Here is a 21546-nt window from a genome sequence, read left to right on the forward strand (position 1 = left end):
TGCCACGGGTCAGGCACCACAGACCACCAGAGCCTGCATTGTACTTCTCTAACAAGCAGAAAGGACCGGAAGGGGCAGAGCAGAGTTCCGTGACCATCAATGGCGGAGTGAGACCGGAGCCACAGAGTTATGTTGGAACTGCAAAGTGGACAGTTGGATACCAAAGGTGGGTACAGTTGGAAGTGACTCTCACTCCCTGTCGCCCCTTCATCACTTAATATCAAGACCTGCAGGGGGTGGCAAATATGAGCAGAGCCCAACCCACAATTTATACCAACGCATAACAACCTGCAGAGTGATAGAGAGTGCTGGCAGCACGCAACATCAGAGGACACAGTGCCCTAAAATCCCCCCACAAAAACTGTGAGCAATCAATGGTTTTTAAATCATGACTACTCACCACACCCGTAAGAGTCTCAAGGCGCAGGAGGGAGCAATCTACTGGTCCGTCAAAGGCACTTTGCTTCAGTCGAACAGCAAGGACTTGAGGTATTTCTTGAATTGAGGCAGTGACGATGATTGCCTGAGGTGAGGAGGCAGGGTGTTCCGGGTCTTTTCTGTGAGGGAGAAGGATCTTCCTCTGGCTATGGTCTTGCAGATACATGAGAAGGTAGACAGGGCCATTTGGGCGGAGCAGGGGTCACTGGTGGGTACGTGGAATGCGATGCAGTGGTTGAGGTACACAGGCCCAGCTTCGGGTAGGGCTTTGTAGGTATGTGTGAGGAGCTTGACGGTCCTTGATGACGACTTCAGTCTTTTCTGAGTTGAGCTTGAGGAAGTTGTTCTTCATGCAGGCGGCAACAGCCTTTATCCAGTTGTGAAAGTTGGTCTTGGCAACTGTGGGTTCATTGTTGAGGGAGAGAATTAGCTGGGTGTTGTTGGCGTATGTAATCATATTGAGTCTGTGGTTTCTGACTATGGCTGCGAGCGGGCCATGTAGGTGTTGAAAAGTGTGGAGCTCAGGGAGGAGTCTTGAGGTACTCCAGAGCTGATCTCTGTGTGTTCCAAGAGGAACGAAGGTAGTCTGACTCTCTGTGTTTGGCTAGTGAGGAAAGAACGGATCCATTTCAGGGCTTTGTCTCAGATGTCAGCACCGTGGAGTCTTGTCCATATGGTGCGGTGAGAGACGGCATCAAAGGCGACCGAGAGGTCCAGGATGATGAGTGCTGCAGTTTCGCCTCGGTCGAGAAGGGTACGGATGTCATTTGTGACGGCGAGGAAGGTTGTCTCAGTGCTGTGGTTGCTTCGGAAGCCAGCTTTGGAGAGGTCCAGGATGTGATTCGCTTCGATGAACTCGAGAAGTTAGGCGTTGATGGCCTTCTCAATGACCTTGGCTTGGAAGGGAAGGAAAGAGAGGGGTCTGAAGTTCTTGAGGTCTGTTGGGTCGGTAGAGGGTTTCTTCAGCAAGGGTTGATCTCTGCTTGGTTCCAGTCTTCCGGGAAGGTGGCGGAGTTGATGGAGCAGTTGCTGGTGCAGTAGAGTTCTGGGGCAATGATGGTGCCTGCTCTGTTGAAGATGTGATACGAGCAGGGGTCAGTGGGTGCTCCGGAGTGGATGCTCTTCATGATCTTTAGGGTGTGGTCTGCGGTGAGGGGGGTCCAGCTGAATAGTGTCTGTTGGGTCCTGCATCGTAGGGTATGGTTATTGTGGGTGGGGTGGCAGGGTCTTGGGTATTGAGGCTGTCGAAGCTGTCGTAAATCTCCTTGATCTTGTGGTGGAAGTAGGTGCCAAGTTTGCTGTAGAGGTCTTGGGAGGAGGGGGTGTCTGCTGTCTCTGTGCTGGGTCTGGCGAATTCTTCGACCACGGCGAAAAGCTCCTTGCTGTTGAGTGCGTTGGTGTTGATCCTTTTTTTGTATGGCCACTGTCTTTGTTGTTCTGAAGAGGTGGTAGGTTGCGGTAACCACAGACTTGGAGGCTGAGTGGTCTCCAGGGGTTTTGTTGCTCGTCCATCTCTTCTCCAGCCGTCTACAGGTGTGTCTGGACTTATGAAGGGCGGGAGAGAACCAGCTGGCTTTCTTGGAGTGTCGCTTTCTTGGGGCTTTCTTCAGGAGAGCCAAAGTGTTGGCGCAGTCAGAGATCAATTGGTGGAGGTTGCGTGCTGCGGTGTAGGCGTCTTTGGATGTTGGTGGAGAGGTTTTGCTGAGGGAGGTGGTGAGCTGTTCTCTGGTGACCTTGTTCCAGCTTCTACGAGGGTAGTGGTGGCCATTGTTGTGTATGGTGGTTTTGGTAAGGTGAAGTGGACTTAGCAGTGGTCAGTCTACAGGTGCTCAGTGGTGTGGCTGAAGGTGATGTTGTCACTGGCAGAGAAGATGGGGTTGAGCGTGTGTCCGCTCAGTGGGTTGGGGAGGTGACCAGAAGATTTGTGTGATATGTGGTGTGGATATCAAGTGTCCAAACAGATACTAGAGTGTTTGCAAAGGGGTATACTAGTAAAACCTTTAAGCCCACAGTGTGTGAATGCCAGTTTTCAGGTTCAGAAGTGTCCATTTTGTAACTAAACATTGATGAAAACCACTGAATAGTTTAGAAGTCCTTCACTTTATTACCTCAGATGACTGTCGCAAAGAGGCCTCTGATCATTGGCCTTAAAACGAATTTTGATGCACAATTGTGGGATACAGTCTGATACCAATCGTCAAATAAAGATAAAATGAACATTAAGTAATAAACATGGGACCCATGTCAAGCTTTTTGTTGTACTGCAGTTGTCTCTATCCTAAAATGATCAGTTCTGTTTTAGAACAATTATTGATCTTCTACAAAAACGTGATGAACTGAAAGGGAAATTCATGCTGAAGTGAGCGTTCCTTAGAATTAATCAAATTACTGCGCCAAAGGCATCTTCTACATCTAAACATTATCATTGAGGGTAATGACTTTCCTGTTTCATAGTTAATTTTTAAAATTAGGAAATTATGTTCAAAGGTAGTAAAAAAATTGCTTTGGTTTAACCAACTAATTTGCCACCTTAGAAAGCAGATACGTAAGTAGCCTCATAATGTTAGCTTCAAACAGTTACTATAAAAATGCAAATTTCATAAAGTTATTGGGTATTACAAACATATACCCCTCTTTGATTGCAGAAATACTATCGAAGCCCTCATATGAAAGCTCTCTAGAGGATAATTACCCTCCCAGATGTAGTTGGAGATATACTTTAGCTATGACACTAGATTCTTATTAATGTACTTGTACAGGCCAACTTCAGACAAGTCTTCTTCAGTATCTTTAATACATTCTACGAGCTGAAGAGAAATTGCAATATCCTCCTCTGTAAAAGGCAGAGAATGACAGAATAGTACATGTTTTTCTGATCCCACGAAGCCTAAAAAAATAACATTGCATTACATGTCTGTGGTGATATGTCATGGCAGGTGATCATTCAATTCTAATATTTAATTTAGCATTTATACTATCTTTTCTAGAATGTCTCCTTACAATCATCTGCCAAGAGTGATGAATTATTTACTGGATGAATTTGGCAAGCTTTGCCCCGTCTCATTATTTTGAAATAGTAATAGATAAATGAGCTGAGACAATTGTAGTTGGGAATTGTTGCATCACATCAATGAATAGATACTTACTCCCTACAAAAAGTGCTTATTATAGTAGACATGTTGTTCTAATGAGAATAGGCCTCCAGATAACCTAGAAGTGGAAGTACCTCTGCATCAATCATATCTACACAGCTTTACAGGAACAGGTTTTTTTGTGCATTTGTTCCCTTCCAGCTAGTATATTTATTCTTGGGGTCCAATTCAGCATTAAATTTGCATATGTGGGAGGAATTAAAAGACCAATGATAATATTAAATTGAAAAGGAGAGATGGATTTTCTATCCATTATCCTCTAGTACAACCTATAGAAAGGTTAAAATTGCTATGCTATTGAGACTTGGAATACCTAAATGAGTAGCCATTTCTCCATGTTATTAGTGTCTAAAATTACAGTTTTAGTCCCCAGTTTGGACTAAAGTAGCATTATGAGCCTACTGATCAGAAGTATGAGACTGAGACTTGAAGATTTCCTAAATCCAATAAATTATTTTTTAAATAATGTTAATTCCTTTATTGAGCCTTTTGAAGCATTAAGATTCCAACTTCACTTTCAGTAGAAATTCCATTGTAGCACTACATTCAAACTGCCCCTAATATTCATTCCATTAATATTGACTAATGCAATGTTAATTATTTGTTTCATATTTATTTATAAATTCTTGGAATGTCTGATCGAATCTGTCTCCTAGTAGAATGTATCTATACTTTTTCACTTTTTCACACCAGAGTTCCCATTACACTTTCTGATGCCACTAACCACCCATCAGTAGACTTCCCACTGAACAAGGGTTGTTGCATTTGTAGGAACCAATAGGTGATCTTTGCAAGCCAGGACAGATATTTATTTTTCATTGTTACAATTTACAATGAATACACAATCCTTTCATCATAACCACTAATCAAACTAATCGTAACAAATTAAGTGTAATGTCAGAAACTAAATCAATCATTCAGAATTCCTAACTTCCACCATGAAGTACTGCTGATGAAATGGCCAAACAGTCATATATACTTGGCCCAAGAGCCAACAGTTAACCATAATTTCTAATAGTTTATAGGAATTGTTTACATTGGTGGTCCTCCTAAATTCCAATTAATTTCATTTTCAACAAAACTTGAAATTTGGAGAATTTTCTACCTCAGCTGTGTCTCTGTGAACATACATGGGAAAATACAAGGTAGGAAGATCCAATATAGGTGGCTACTGTGCAAGTCTTAAGTTGTCATCAAGCAAGTTCCTTTAGTTGAATGTCTTGGAAAATAATAAGAATGGATTTGTTTCTGCTTTGGGTTTGTATGGAACCAAAAGACTCGAATTTGTGAAATGCACTTCAGTCCCTACCTCTATGATTTTGCTTTAAGCATAAAGAACGTTACTGAAATGAAAGATAGCATCAATCAAATTTCCAAATAAGATGGTAGATTTTTTTCTATACAGTCTGAAGATGTAGCATTTGAGATGTCACCTCCAGGACCAAGGAAAAAGATAACAAGAGACTGAATGAGAAGTCCTTATTGTAGGGCGTCTAGGAGTCGATTGTGAAATATTAAAAGGATGAAATGTGTAACTGAGGTGTAATAATGAACTCTGTGTAAGAAACATGCTATTAGAATTTGATAAATTGATCTAAATACAGATCTGAAATGATGGTCATGATTTATAACAGGTCACACATAAATTAATGGATAGTTTAAAATTATCCTACAGTGAACAGTAGCAGTAAGATTCACAGAAATTACAGCAAGAGCACCGCAAATTATGAAGTTCATGCCTAACAAGTTCTTCTGATGTTATAAAAAACTAGTACATCAAAAGCCATCACTTAAATCATACTGTGCATGATTTCTTACATGTACCTGACCGTGCGTACGATTCGTGACACGTATGAGTGATTTGTGCTGCCAGGTCCATATAATACTTCTTTTTATCCTCTCTTGCATCTGCTGCTCCCAAAGCAATCATGCCTCCAGAGAAGCATGCCAGGTGCCCCATCTTGTGGTCTAAAAGTCCACCTCTCCATTCTGCAATGTAGGTTAATCCTCCAACTGACCTTTTAACAAGATGTGCTTCTATTGCCTGTAATTAAATATATACATATTTATTTATGTTTTAGACAATGTCTAATTAAAATTCATAAACACACAAATATCATCAGGGAAATTGCCACTTTTGCAACAGGTTAGTCTGAGGTTGCATTTGCAGCTACTCACATAGTCTCTGAAATATTGGGTATTTAAAAATTGAGGGGCAGTCAATGCAGCAGTTATGTTATTTTTATATAAACATCATGCTTGACAAAGAGTTGGAAATACACTGGCTGAACTGAGTCCCTTAGCCTAACACCTGTTAAAATACATCACAGATTTGCAAGAATACTTACATTTCCTTGAATACAGAGTGGGAGGCTCAGAGATACAGTGATGTAAATGTATAGAAATGTGTAGTTTGTGACCATACAACATGTGGGGCCTTTTTCTTGGTTTCAGATTAGCCAAGGTTTGGGTAGATTTTCTGAATTATGGCCTATAAAAGTTTGCAGTTATGTACCTGCCTGTACTTTCCAGACCTTAGGTGCCTGTGTTAAGGTATAATGTGGTTGTGGATACTATGAAATCCAAATCCGCCTCTCTAAGTTTTGGCTTTCATACTCTTTCAAAATCTTTCCAAGGCCCATTTTGGGACTTCTTCAGATAGCCATGATGGTAAAGCTGCTCACTCAATCTAATATGGTTGCGAAATAATAATAGGAAAGAAGATGGCAAGGCTGCTAGACCTGCTAATTACAAAATCATACTGGATCGTACATAGACTCACAAATTACACATCACAGGCCGAACTATGCCTCGAGTTAGGTTTAACAAGCAATCAATTGCCACAAAAGTGCTCTTTCTTAAAACAATGCCACAGATTCAGACAGGTAGAGGATAACACACTGCCAGCACGCCTGGCTTGAAATAAAGCAGACAAACTCAAAATTAACCTTCAGATGCGGGTTTTGAAATGTCCTGCAGTCACTGCAAGCCTCTGACCTATGGAGTATCATCTGCAGAGTTTAAACAAATCCTTAATAGATCTGCCAGACTTCTTACCATGCATGAAGACAAATCAAACCTGGAGAAGCGGGCTCATGCCTGGCAAAGTATTAATTCCTACGTCTCTTCAATGCTACAAACATATTTTGACCTGTGATTTTCACTCCATCTTAAAGTCAAGCTTATGCGTCTAACGCCTACATATCGAGCCAAACCTAGACCAATTACCCCATTGAATTTAGATATATATTTAATGTCCAAGATTATACTTTGAAGTATTTTAAAAATGCTTTTTAGGGTGTATAAATGTAAACGAATGAGTAACTATTATGCAGCTGATCATGGACATTTTGCACAATTGTAATTTTTATGCTATTTTTTGACGTTTGCTGGTGTAATGGTTTTAATCAACTATGCACTTTGATAATACATTTGAATTTAAATTATAATGTGGCTGCATAAGTGAGGTGTACTATGGGAATGTGGGATTCAACAAAGAACAACTTTTTGTGGTAGCTTCAACGTACATGACAAATGGACCTGCATTTCAATTAATGCAAATATCAAAGGGCATAGTTAGTGTGTTTGTTCCCACATATTTTGGTCAGCAGGCATAGATCCAGTAATAATGAAGGCTGACATTTATGCTGGCAGCATGGCCAAAATGGCCATATTTAAATTAAAACCAGGACTGCCAGGGAGTGTTGATAAGGAGCTAAACAAGGGTTGGGTGGTTTCAGGTGTCTCAGGGTTTCTGGTGTCAGAGGTACTGCAGAGATTGCGGTGGGGCAATGGAACCAAGGTTTTGTGGTAACCAGTTGCTGAAGATGTGCAAATGCAACTGTCTTGTGGATTAGGTAATGCTAAAGTAAAAGGAAACAGCAGCGTTTTCGACCCATATTATAGGTTGGGGTGGATACATGAAGACAGGATTGTAATATAAAACTATCCAAATTAATTAGTCACTTCAACAAACGGTTATGTTTAGAAATAGAGTTGTGGATACTATGAAATCCAGTTCAGTGACCACATTATTGTCAATGTCATGCTACGGTGTCCTAAAAGATGATAGTTTCCCACCTAATCGGCTAATAGCTAACAACTGATCAACGTTGGCCCCTTTATTCTCAAGTTACCTTCTCAGTCAACAAGGTTCATTATCACACCTCCATGAAAGGCAACTAATAAGACAAAGACTGAGTGCCCTGGTAATTTCATTCAAGACCCCTGTGACTTGGAGAAACTTCACAAGAAAGTACGTTTAGAAGACCATACACCTGACCTTGAAACCTAAACAGTATTAGTTTCTGGCTTTTGAGTCAGCTTGAATATGAAAGCAAGAAGCAGAAGTATTGTCAGTAACAGGCAAGCAGCGCATGGGATCATCAGTCTGAACTGAAACTTGCTCTGGCACGTCTGCCTCTGTGAGTAAAATAGCAGAGGTAGTCAACTGGGGGAACCTGCGACTTTATGCCAGGAAGGGCAAAATAGGAATTGTGCCTTTCATGCATGAAGGGGTATTGGGGTGCATCCTGTGTAGATGACAGGGCTGCTGATGTGCCAAAATCATTTACAAAATATTGTCCAACAATTGAGATAACTACTTATCCATTGGTTTCTTGGGGCGTGCCTATCGAAGAATGCTTCTGGTGAGATTATATGATGGTAGACATAATGGAAATGGAGTTACATACACATATTTTATATTTATTTATCAACACATTTTTAATTCTTTATTGTGCACCTTGCAAATTAGCCAGTCTTATTTTCTGTCTATCTGCCCCAGAGTGGAAAAGAGGAAGCAAACCGGTGTCACAATGTCACTCCCTCCATAGCTTCAGGGTGCTCTGGTGGTTAGGGAACAAACCACCAAGCCTTGTAACAGTTTAATGGAAATTCAGGGGTTCATGCAGAAGTTTTCTGAGCTTGTGCAATAGGACACATTTCATCCATTTGGTCACCAGACCGACGTGGGCCTGAGTAATAGATGGCATTCCAAGGACTAGGAAGAATCCTGCAATCTCCATTGTTGGAAGGGGGTTTTAAGTAGGTGCAGGTAGGCACCTACAGATAGTACTAACATCGCAATCACAAATAAGGCCCATAATAAATGAATCCTTGCTCAACCCTTGGAAGCTTGGATGCGAGTAGACAGGCTTACCTTAGGAGATAGGTGTGTAAAGCATTTAAAAACAACAATACAGTAAATAAGTAAGACACAATACAAATCCAACACCAATTTATAAATATAGGAAATATTTTGAGATTAAAATTACACTAAAATGACAAAACTCCAATATAGGGATATACATTTTTAAACATTAGAAGTCAAACTAGCGCTTAGAAGCAAATAGTGCTCAAAGGGTTAAAAACAGATGCACTGCCTCTTGGATGTTTGGGACTACAATTCCCACATTGCATCTAGTCACATCCTTTAAAGTCCAGGTGAAGCTGATTGGCTGGGCTTGTCTTGGTGGGGTTGATGCAGGTGCTGTCTTGAACTTTCCTACTTGCTGCTTTCATGTTATTCCTTATGTATGTTTCATTGTTGCTAATCTTTTGAAGCAAGGCAAAGTCTTTTTTTGAGTGTGCAGCAGGCACAATCCTTGTGAGTGCAGTCCTCTCTTGGTGCAGACCAGGGGTTCTGAAGGGCAGTCCATCTCTTAATATTTCCAAGGAGGGATCCGTGTTGCAGAGCAACTCTCCCATGCATATCCAGGTTTCTGGTCTGGGAAGAAAGGAGGTACCCCTGACCAATGGATGCAGGGTGCCACCCTCTGTTATGACTACTCCCCTGAAGCGCTGTATTTTCTTGTCACAGAAAGCTCTGTTCATAAAATTCCAAAATGGAGAAAATCTCTACTTGAGCTTCAGATCTGGCTAAGTTCACCCACAGGTGTGGGTCCCTTTCCGATATACTCCCCTTCCAGTCCATCTCCTAATTCAATTACAGGGGCTCCCATCTGACTGGGGGAGCAAGAAATGGGAGTGGGCCTGGTTACTGTCCTCACGGTCTATCTCCCTTTGAAAACCAGTTTGGCTACCAAACCCCCTTCCTGTCCTGGCATCTGCAGGCAGCAGATCTCCTCCCACCAGATGCCTCCTTTGTCTCAGTTCAGGCCACTTCACACCTCATTAAGACAGCTTGGATCAGCCTGTCGAAGGTTGGCCAATCAGAAGAGGCTGCTACAGAGCTGAATTGGGTAACTTTAGGAAAGCAGTTCTATAACGTCGTTCCTACAATAGTTATAATAAATCCAACATTGGCAAGTTGTTAGATTCATTGCAACTATTTAGTTGGCACTTTGAATTATTATGCAACAAACTCCTATGTAGAGATAAACGTTATTAATATTAAATAAAGCCTTCCCTTGTTAGCAAATGGAGCTAATGTACTTCAATTGGAAAAAATAAAATTGACAGTTTTTCCCTCACCAGGGCATATAAAACAAATTGTATAATGTCACTATTTATTTTAACATGGCACCCTACCCTTGGGGCACCTAGGGATGATTTATATGTAAGAATAAGGTAGATTAAGACTTTAGACGTGCCTTTAAATCCAAAGTCGAATTTGGACATCATTTAATTTTAAAAGTAGCCTGCAAGGCTGAGCTGGGTTTTGAAATGACAGCAGGCACCACAGCAGTGCACACTTAAGTGTATTAAATCTACTGGGCCTCCAAAACTACATGTCCATCAATATCCTAGGGGCTTACAGGTAGGTTGGCATACCAATTATAATAACACCTAATTACCATATATCTTTTAAACAGAACACTAGCCCTGGGTCTGGTTAGCAGAGCCCAGGCCACAATCAGATCCAGAAAACACAAGTATCAGTAAAAAATGGGGGCAAAATGTGGGGTGCACTGCAAAAAGCCTGTTTTCTCACACCCATTTTAACTGTTTTCAAATTCTCTTCAATTTCTCCTGAGGATCTCTGCAGGTCATTAAGGTATGCAAAGCATCAGTAAAGTGACTATGTGAGGGCAAAGTTCTAAGTGAAGGGGAACGACCTTCTGGGTTTACCCTCATCTGATTAAAATGTTGTTTTGACCACCCCGCTTACAATACAAAGCCATCAAACTTGTGCCACATTAGTCTTGTCAATGCTTGGTAAAGTTGGTGGTATTTCTTTCTTTCCTGGGATCTTTGTTTCAATCTCCCAGCACAGTCTCTCAAAAAGACAACCGTTAACAATCCAATCTCCAAGGTACATGTGGTCACAGGGGCACTGGGGAATAATTATAAGAAATATTCTTTGTTATCCCTGAAACCTTAGGAATCAGACACTTGGGAAAGTTCTCCAAATGGCAAGATTCTTCTCTTTAGAATTTATCTCTGAAGGTGTGGTCAGGAGTTATGATTTACTCATGGAGGGTAGTGAAAAACTGAGCTCCGAGTCACACTTGAATGGTGAACAATAGCTGCACCTTAACGGGGAAGACTTTTATTCATCTAATATATGAAGTATCTCTGAAGATATCTGTTAGAACTGGGATTTCTGGTTGGCTAAGGCTTGCACCAAAGCCAGGCAGAAACCACCACTCTTGTCAGGGCAAGGGAGTTACACGCCAAAGATAACCCCTGCTCACCCCCTTGGTAGCATGGCACGAGTAGTCAGGCTTATCCCGGAGGCAATGCGTAAAGAATTTGCGCACACAAACAGCAACAACATCCCAGGCACACTACAAAAGGAACTCCACACAAGGTTATATAAACATAGCTTTTGTATTCTCATAACACATCAGATAGTAATCACAGAATATACATTGTGCCAACTGGCACGGGCAATATTCACAAGGGATTATTTACACAGGACAGGGCCACGTGGGCCACTATCAGGATCAACACTTTGCAGAAATTAGCACAAGTATAACTAGATCATGAACCTACAACCAGTAGTCACTGGTAATCACTGTAATCCACCTCAACCTGTAACATAACTTTACATTATGCACAGTCAGATCAGGCGCAAATTACATCCTGCGCCAACCTCACCAGCATAAACACATTATGCAATCTCTCACTAGTCTAAACACATTAGACCCTACCTCCTAAGTATAACTCACAATTATGGGCGTAAATCACAGTGAAGTATAATCTCACTAACACAAACCTAAATAGGTAAAACAACCTCATAAGCCTAAACCATATGTAGAGGTATCAAAAACAGGGTGCGTAAAACATACTAAATGCATTACATTTCCTAGCACCACAATCACTTCAGCACATAAATCACATTAGGGCCTTGCGCCCTATACCTCTACCAGCCCCCGGGTCAACTGGTCATCCAAGAAGGGCTCAAATGCCCTGTGTCCAGAATGTCAGGGTGCGCTGCCAATGCAGCGCCCGTCAGGGGCGCGCCATCTGCGCAAACCTAAACGTTGCAGCTGCCCACTACTTGCTCGGTACCTGAGAACAATCACTAGGGCCTAAACGCTGCAGCTGGCACTAGGTGCTGCGCAGCTTTGGAAGGCCTGGCACCTCTGCACTTCTGTCCCTTTCAGGGACTCTCTCTGGAACTGCGCCTAAACGTTGGAGCCATCTAGGCTCTGGCAAGAACTATACAAAGCGTTGGAGCCCTCAGGCTCTAGGAATAGGGGGGCCAAAAGCATGGAAGCCCCACGGGGCTTAGTGGAACAAATGAGGCCCCTAACCCCTCACAGGGACTTTAAATAAATCAGGGCCAAAGCAGAACTTGTCCCCCTGGAGCACACTGGCTCCATAGATAATCAACTATGTCCCCAACTGGTGGAGCCACACGGGGCTCAGTAAATAACTAATGTACCCCGGGGAGCCATCTTGGCTCTGAAATCAACTGGGGCCTCGTTGGAGACCCCAGGCTCTAGGAATAATGGTGCCTAAAACAGGACAGGACTTGCCTCCAAAATGTTGGAGCACACTGGAGCTGTAGTTAGACATGCTCACCAGGTTGGAGCGGCCCGCTGCCATCTGGGGTTGCTTTACATGCACCATCACTCTGTGCCTCGATCAGGCACCAACCCTCGGCCACACGGAGTCCCTCCCAGCCCTTGCTCACTCACCGGGCTGCTTTTCTCGGGCGCTTGTTGCCGGTCTGCGGGGCTTCCCTTTTCCTCACGGGGACCCTGTGCAACCAGGCTGCACTCCCAACTTCACCCGAGCCCCCTCCTAGGACCCGGGCCTTCTCTACTCCGGCCGCTACCGTGGTGCTCTCCCTCCAATACGGGAGCCCCGCATCAGAGCGTCCGGTCGGTCTCTTCTGCTCCTGTAGCACAGCACGCACCTTCCTCTCCCATCTGACTGCACTTCCACTTCCATCCAGCAGCCCCGCCCACAACCAGGCAGGTTGTGGGCGGCGTTGGCAATCTCCCTAGTGTGGCCATAATACTGGGTAGGCTGCCGTTGTCTTTAACAGACAACGCAGGGTGGGCTCCTGCATAACCACCATGTCGAAGTCGCGGGTGGGCACCTGCGGGCATAAACAATTAAATAAGCGGGTGGCACCCATGATAATTGTGAAATAAACCGAAGACGCAGGGTGGGCACCTACGCACAAAAATAATTAAATACGCGGGGTGGGCACCCGCCGCTGCCATCATCACGGGGGGAATCCCTAAGAGAGGGGTTCCCTCACCAGGGGCTGCAGCACGGTGCTTCGCATCCCCAGACTCTCATCTCCTTCAGGGAAAGTCCAGGACAGAGCGCTCACAGGGCGCTGGGGGGCACAAAATCCACCAAGTCCCCAGGAATGGCCCCTGAAGCCACAATGGTCCTAGCAGCAAAGTCCTCACAGGTGAGGAGGGCAGAGGGGTCCCAAAGAGAAGTCCTCCAGTATCCAGGGGCAGGTCAGGGCCCAGGGAGGCAAGCCTTCCCCTGGGCCACAGCAACAGCACGCCCCTGGTAGATTCAAGTTGAACACAAGAACATTTTTCATGGGGTCACAGGCCCTTTTTATACACCAAATCCTTTGTTTCCAAAGGTGCAGGAAGGGGCGAACCAGATGCAACTGGTTCTGGAGCACTTTGTTTTGCTAAGCCCCTCTGCCTATTCACAGGGTGGGTCAGGGACATCAGACACCACACAGGGGGTGGAGCCAGCACTGTGGAGGGAAGGCCCAGCCCTATTCAGGTCCAAGGTGCACTCCACCTTTCCATCAACATGCAGATCTCCCCATTCACCACCAGGCAGACCCACCCTGACTCCTGGAGACAAGCACACCAGCCAGCTCCTGTCAATCACAAGCCAGATAGTCCAATCCAATTCACATTCACTGCACACAGAAATGCCAACTTCTAAAAGTGGCACTTGTTCACTAGACACATTAAATCTGCGCACGCCGTCGCACAGCGTTTAACTTCACGAGTTTGCACATACAAAACTCGCCCCTGCACTCCCCACATATCAGGCACTTTATACTGGACCACAGTGAAAAGTGCGCAGAGAACGAAAATCACCAACACCAGGTTACAGAAACAGGCTAGGAAAATGCAAAAAGTTACTGGGTGAACCTGCCAAAAGGGCCAAGTCCAACAATAGCTTTGTAAAATGTAATTTATAGAGTTTTACAGAAATTCCTGTTCAACACATATCATGCAGGCAATCTGCTCCTAAGTAAGCAGGGGACAATACACACGATAACAACATATTTAGGAAACTACCACAAGTGTTCTAACAATGTATCTGATCTTTGTAGCGGGGAGTCACTTCTGTCCTGATAAGGCTTGCGTCTGTGCGTTAATGTTATTGTCCAGCTACGGTACTCACTGCTGGGAGCTCATAAGCAGATTGGGTAACAGTTACAATGGGGCTGCAGTTGACGGGGTTCCAAGTCAAACAAATACAGCTATAACCCTCAGATGCTGAGGCACGTGGCAATGAAGGAAAAAACCAAAGGGATTGTAAGGATTCACAGTCAGGGTGGCGCACTACCGAGAGGGCACAAAGAAAGCTCTGCAAGGACTGTCATGCCTGCGTTCATACAGATCTAAGCCAGTTGTGTGGAGAGAAAGAACGCCTCAGGCAAGACACACAGCATAGTGGTTCCTCCCAGTGGATTCCTTGACCTCTTTCTTTTTCCCTTTGGTGGAAGACACACTTTCTTCTGTCTCCGAGAGACAGAGGGAAAGTACAAAATGTCTATTGGCCTCAATGACAATTGTAGTATCATGCTAGGCATAGACAACTGGTCTCGGACAGATCCTAGTGCAGGATGTGGTCCTCACTTCAGCACTTGTAGAAAATCGGCTTTTTCACTCTTCACCTAATGTAAGGCTTATTCTCAGTGCACGACACTCTACCACCTCCAGCCTGAGAGTATAGCAACATCAGCCCTTTTCGGAGTTCTTAGTGCCTGTTCATGAGTCATGACCATATAAATGGGCAGCTAAACATCAACAAGAGCATCAAGGGGACAAACATATTACAACGTTCTCAGTGTCAGATTACTTGGTGACTACAGCAACCCATAAAACTATGTGAGCTGTGCATTCCGTTATCACAGTCCTCAGGCCAATCGGCTAATCAGGAACAGTTGTTAGGCTTTTGCTTCACTTTGAAAAAGAACAAAAAACTTTATTTATGTTTTGTTTCAAACATGTACAAGAAACGTTCCCATTCACATTGGACTGGATAGGTTCCAATATGCTTAACACCTTGGCTGCTAGAGGTTTTCCCCCCCGGTGCTGCAATCGCAGATTTACCATTGTTCATGACGAGCTCAGCTCGTCATCAGCACAGCTCAACCGTGCCTCATGACGAGCTGAGCTCGTCATGAACATCGAAGGAGTTAAAAAAGTCATGATTCCAAAATTGACAGTTTGAGACTAACAACAGGATGCATGACTGACAATAAAATGCCTGTGAAGAGCAAACATGAAGCATCAGTTTACCAACAGACTACAACTTTAAAGCCTGTTGTCTTTAATTGGAGGGTGGGTGAGGAGGAAGTTTTCTAGGATGATGAATAACTTTGAAGTGGGAGCCAGATGTCCCTGAGTTGGGAGGTGTGAGGAAGTGTGGCACTATATATAACCAAGATATAATTATGATTGATAAGGTCATTAATCCAGTATTTGTTTGTAGGAGGGGACCCTGACACCATCTCAAAGCAGCCATGGGCTTTGCAAGTATTAGGGTCAGAACTGTAAACCGTCTAGTCTGCTTAAAAAAATCTTCTATGCATTCCAGGAGTGCCTAAATCGGGGTAGGGGAGAGCGAAGGAGAAATTATTTTGGCAAGGAGTTCGTAAGTTGATTCCCCAGAATGAGAAAACAGATGGACAGGTCCAAGCCTTATGATAATAGTTTGCCATAGGTGAGTGGCATGTGAGGTAGCCCGAATCTGTTACAAGGCCAAGAGCATGCATGCATGTGGAGGTGTAGTGCAATCTGTGTAGGAACTTGAAATGAAATAACCTCTATCTGCTGTTTAGTGATATTCTTTTAAGTTGTTTACAGCAAGAATTCCATATGGGATCAGTGGACTCTATGTTCATATCCCGTTCCTTTTTCTCCCTTGATGTGGATTCAGGTCCTACAAACAGAGGTAGCATTGTGCAATCTAGTGATCAGACCTCTGGGTGGTGTGGCAGCTTAGACTAGGGTCAGGGCTGCCAAAGTAGAAGGAGTAGACAAGAACTGCGGAAAATACGTTTGCAGTGTTTTTTTATGCAGCAGTATAGGAAGATATCTACAGGGGTGGTCATAACCTTAGGTATAAGTGTCTGTAGAGGTAGGAATTCCCCATCAGTGACCAAATCACCGACTGGATTGATGCCAAAAGATGCCAATTGTTTTGCTTCTCTCTGAAAAGGTTGACTACAGGGGCTTAGGCTTTTGTTCAAGGAATAGCAGTGCCAAACACTTGGTGGCAGACTGCCAAAATCATGTTTTTTCGCAAGTCATACCATGACATTTCCAAACTGGTCTAACCCAATGATATCTGTGGAAATGTCTTTGGCTTTGTGCAAGCTGCACAGGCCCCCCAAATTAGCTGTCGTTGAACCTTAAAGCAGAAAGTATACGTTTGGCTTTTAGGAAAAGGGTGAAGAGATAGCTCGTCCCCAAATATTGAATCTTTGTGTTCTCCCAGGATTTTGGTTTTTGTTTTCCCTTCATTCACCTACTTTACGCCAGGACACATTTGAGTAACAGCACTCTTTATAAATGTATCACATAATATAACATGAGCACGGAAAGTCATCCAAATCCATTGACAGTTTATGGATTCAAGCAACAAACAAATCTTTCTACTACAATGGATAGTAAGATGAGCAAGGAGAGGAGTGAACAATTGACGGAGACAGAAGATAGTTATCTCAATGCTTGAGCTCTACGGCATTGTTAGTTGGGGTGAGCCGAGATCCAGAGTAATGTTCTCTCTCTCTGAACTCTGACATGACTCCTAATTCCAGGACCATAACTAAAGAATACAGTTGAGCAAAGTGGCCTAAGGATAAATGCTGAAGGTGTGCAAAACCATTGTGTTCTGGCAGGGGCTTGAGAGCTCCAGTCAACACGTCTGATTGATAAAACAATGTTCCCTGACATTCAAGACTAACTAAGATTGTGCTGGCCAATCTCCCTTTCCACAAAGGTGATACATGTGGGTGGAGACCGCAATGCAAAAAAGAAGAGCCTTAACAGGCCCTCTGAAGGAGGGGGTGGGAATCGCTAGGGTGCTTTATGGTGTGGGAAGAATTCAGGATCCTCCCAGGTGTGTTGTCCCTGCTGGCTGGGAGCTATGTAAGGATGTCTGATGGAGAGTGAGCATCTGTGGAGTTGAGTTGGTTTGAGCAGTGGGTGGGGGTTTGGGCTGTGGGGGTCTATATGTGAATCCTCACTACAGATCTACTGGGAATGTGCATGACTGATGACTTTCACCAGTGCATCTCACCATCAGCCCTTGTGTTAACTCTGTGGTGACAGCATTGCCCACCAAACACCAGAGAAATACCCACAACAGACACCAAGGGCAGTAAAAAGTAAGAGAACGTTGATTTCTTTGCCTTGAGGAAATCATCTAGAATGGATAACTTAGAAGAAGAGTGATGGAGTGTAGATTGACTTGGTATGGCCCACCCTCAGGTGAATCACCAATCCTGGTGACATTGAAGGATCTGTAGTTGAACTACCAAAAGTATTGAAGAAGGTGTCCTCTATAGACATAATACTGTTATTGGTAGAAAAAATACCTGATAAAAACTGATGGTGACACACAAGATCTTTGAAGAGGGTTTCTCATCTGGCTTCCTAAATGGCTGTATTTGATCACCGGGAGAGGGGGTTGCCATTCACTGATTTTCGTGACTGTGTGGTCTCAGCTCTGCTCTGCTTTGAGTCCCATATTGAAGCTTTGGAAGACAAGGCTATGAAAGTGATTTATTTTCTCCAGGGTATTCTTAATTTTACAGAGCGACACTGTGTACATGACACAGAGTTTTCTGCAAGAGGAGATTCTATTAGGAGACTCTACTTCCCAGAATGTAGTTCATGAAGCCTAGAAGCTGAAGGCATGGTCATTGCAGAGTTAGGACCTCCCCGAGAACAGGATAGTGCCCTGTGAGAGGTCACGTCTAAAATGAGGCATTGATTGTTTTCTGAAAGGGACTTGATGTTCCCCAGCTGTTTTCCAGATAATAAGAGGCAAGGCCTGCAATGAATTGAAATAAAAGGAGCTCATTGATATGTGTCTGGAGGCAGCAGTATCAAAATTATTAAAATGTAATTTCGAACATGAAGGGTTTAAACATGAAATTACATGTGTGGAGGAAGCGAGGGGCCTTTCTGGCGATGCAGAGGACAGCTTTGAAAGCAAAATGAGGAGAAACCTTGAAAGGGGAGTCTTGAATTTCTGTTTAGCTGTTTTTCATTGAAGACCACAAACTGACATCAAGTAGAATCCTCTTCTCCTGTCCTTAGGTGCTGGGAGTGCTGGAGCTTGGAAGCATGGAGTAGTTGGACCAGCACAGTGGTAGTATTAATTTCTGACCAGCCTCCTCTCCTCCCTTTTGTCACTGGTGTGAGGGATTTCTTTTGTGGTTAGCTGAAAGTTCCCTCTGAGAAAGACAATTAATTATAGGAGTTGAGTGTCTTTCGGCATATGAGCAGAATGTATTTTTATGGGTTCTTTGCAACTAAATTAGTTGAAATTAAAAGGGTATAACATTAAAACCTGCCTTTTTCTGGCTGCACGTACTCTGATGTTCACCAGCATTGGGTATCCCAACAACTTGGGCACTACAAAATGACACACACATCTCATACACACACTCCATGTAAGTGAGGTATCCCAGTCAACACAGACTACACAAATACCTCAGGGAAAGCCACTAGGAAGTCACCCTCTTGGGGTTCAGGTAAAAAGAGCTATACCTCTATGAATGCGCTGCCACCAACCAATAGCAATGACATGTCCTGGACTTAGGGACCATAGCTAGACATACAGTGAATCTCATTCTCAAGCAAGCCAGGCAGTTTTCTAGAGAGCAGCATGCTCAACTACATGTAAAGTATCCTCCATAAGGCTCGAGACATGTGTTTTCTCAGAAGGAAAACAGAGGATCAGTCAGAAATGTTGAAATAAAGATCTGAGTAGCACAGGGCTCACATAGCTAATGGGCCTGGGACTCCTGACCCAGCAAACTGAAAACAAAATCAAGTCATCAACCTGTTTTTCAGGCAATCATGCACAACAGAGTAGCTCTCCTGAAGAGAGACTTGATGTGCCTGATGGCATTGACGGAGACTTGAATTTCAACCAGTTTGTAATAAAGTAAGAATTTAATTTTCATGCAGAGTGAAAACTGGAGAAAGGCAAACATTTGGATATCGGTTTTGCTGATCCTGGCTGTGCGTTTTGGCTTACAACACTGCCCATGTTAAAGAATCTGGCTTAACTTCAAATTTCATTTGAAGGGAAGGAAGAAAATTGCTTTCATGCAAAGATCTAATTTTGCAGTCCACATTTGATTCAGTAAATATTTGTAGATACATATATTTAATTGAGGATTCTCTAACCAACTTGAGTTTGTTTAGAAAAAAACTAAGTTCAGAGTTGTTTAGGCTGATTCTTGCCATTGCAGCATATTACTCCTTCAGTGAGATGATGCACACGTCCTGCATTATGCTTCATGATCAGCTTCTTCTTGATGGCATTCCACCACACTTTGTTTTCCAGGCTCAGCAGCCATCACAGTGCCTCAGAACGCCACATTAACATTACTTTGAAGTGACCATCAATCAGATTCATTTGCAAAACTATGGTTTTTAGAACACCTCACCAAGGGATTTTGCATACACAATTCACTAAAGATCTGCAATGCAGTCTCAGGATCACTCAAGAAGTAGAATGGGTTCATTCACATCTCATGAGGTTGGTACTCAGAGCTGATGGTTACTGAGGAGTTGAGGGCACACATATTGAAAATGGTCCTTTGTTCTGCAGCATTAATATATTTTTCAGTATAGGGAGTTGCAGTTTTGTTATATTCTGTGTAGCTGAAGCATTATGTAATATGTAACCCTTTCCCTTTAACTGCATGTGCCATGTTATGTTTCTTCTTATGCTCTGAATTCTGAACAGAACTTTTCTCATACAGAATTCTGCTCTGTTTGTCAGTTTTAACTTGGATACTGCTGTACTAGGACTTGATGCTGTGCTGAACATTAAACCTTCTTAAAGTCAAGCTGTTTCTGGATTATTACAAAATTTGGTGACGAGGACAACCTCACTCCAGCCATCTTCAGCACAGGAGCGGAGTTTGGACCCATTTCTGCACTTTTGGAAGATTCTGGGAATTTTGCACTTTTTTCTGACTTTATATTTCTTTAGGGAACATTTTGCCTTGTTCCACTGCTTTGAATACTATCTCCTTGAGGAGTTCGTCTTGTTTGAAAACTTGAGGATGTTTTGTACCTTTTTCTACATCGTGCGCATCTTTTGACTTATTGGTTACCTGCCACTCGATGCTCTTCACTTCACTGTTCTACTCGTCACGGATCTTGGCAACCAGTTGTGCTTTCTGTTACTTGGCAACCGCACTCGCTTCGTTGTTACCTTCAGTGATGAGAGGATGAAGGTAACGTCATTCCGGGATGCACTGAAGACGCAAAGAACGTCATTCTGAGACGCTGTGAATACGCCATTGCGTGCCATCTGCATTAAACAAAGAGCTTCACACCGCAAAGGAAATCCATCACGCAACGTTCATTTTACAAAAGAACGTCATCGCGCAAAGGAATCTCATCGCGCAACCGCACAACGTTCATCACGTGACGCAAGTCTACATGCAACGTGCCTCCATTTTTGTTTGGTTGTCTCCTAGCAACCGTCACACGGCAATCTCTAATATGCAAACACCTTCATTATTTTTCTCCATGTCAACATTTTGTTGAATATTTCCAGCGTTTGCAGTCGTTTTTCCCTTTTTCTTGTTGTAAACACCATAGCATTTATTTTGGAAAGTTATTTACAACTCATCTTTTAGAAGACATTTGTGGATTTGTTTCTTCCAACAACTTTAAGTACATTAAGAATTTCTTTATTAAGTACTTTGACATTTTCTTTGTTCTGCTTTTGTGTATGCTAACTTCTTTTATTCTTTTATTTCTTTAAGTTTATTTTCTCTTGGGCCAATATTATTATCCAATTTTACTGTGTTTTAGTCCACTTTCAATAATTATTATTATATCACCATAACAATGCAGTTTGACTCTCCTGCTAAGCTTTTACAGGTCAAAGGTGATCCTCCCATGCCTTGGTCAAGGTGGAAGGAGGAATTCTTCAATTATATGAGAGCTATAGGGGGAACGCATGGGAGCAGAGAGAAAGAAAAGTATTTTATTGCACTGTTTAGGGTCTGAGGGACAAGAGATTTTTAGAACTTTAACCCAATTATCTGTTCCCACTGGTAATGGTGATACCATGAATGTTTATACTGAGGCTCTTAGTAGATTGGAGAAAAGATTTA

The 21546-nt window shown here is 43.1% G+C and overlaps 1 protein-coding gene across 1 annotated transcript in view; it reads right to left on the reverse strand.

Annotated features, from left to right (window-relative positions):
- The window catches only part of MAN1C1 (mannosidase alpha class 1C member 1), a 274960-nt gene that overhangs the window by 35463 nt on the left and 217951 nt on the right, over positions 1 to 21546 (reverse strand). The window contains exon 10 of the mRNA XM_086957684.1: positions 5415 to 5634. Coding sequence (XP_086813810.1) covers positions 5415 to 5634 — 220 coding nt within the window. The remainder of the gene's footprint in view (positions 1 to 5414; positions 5635 to 21546) is intronic.

Source organism: Lissotriton vulgaris, chromosome 2_1, assembly GCF_964263255.1.
Source record: "Lissotriton vulgaris chromosome 2_1, aLisVul1.2, whole genome shotgun sequence".
In the NCBI taxonomy this organism is placed as follows: domain Eukaryota; kingdom Metazoa; phylum Chordata; class Amphibia; order Caudata; family Salamandridae; genus Lissotriton; species Lissotriton vulgaris.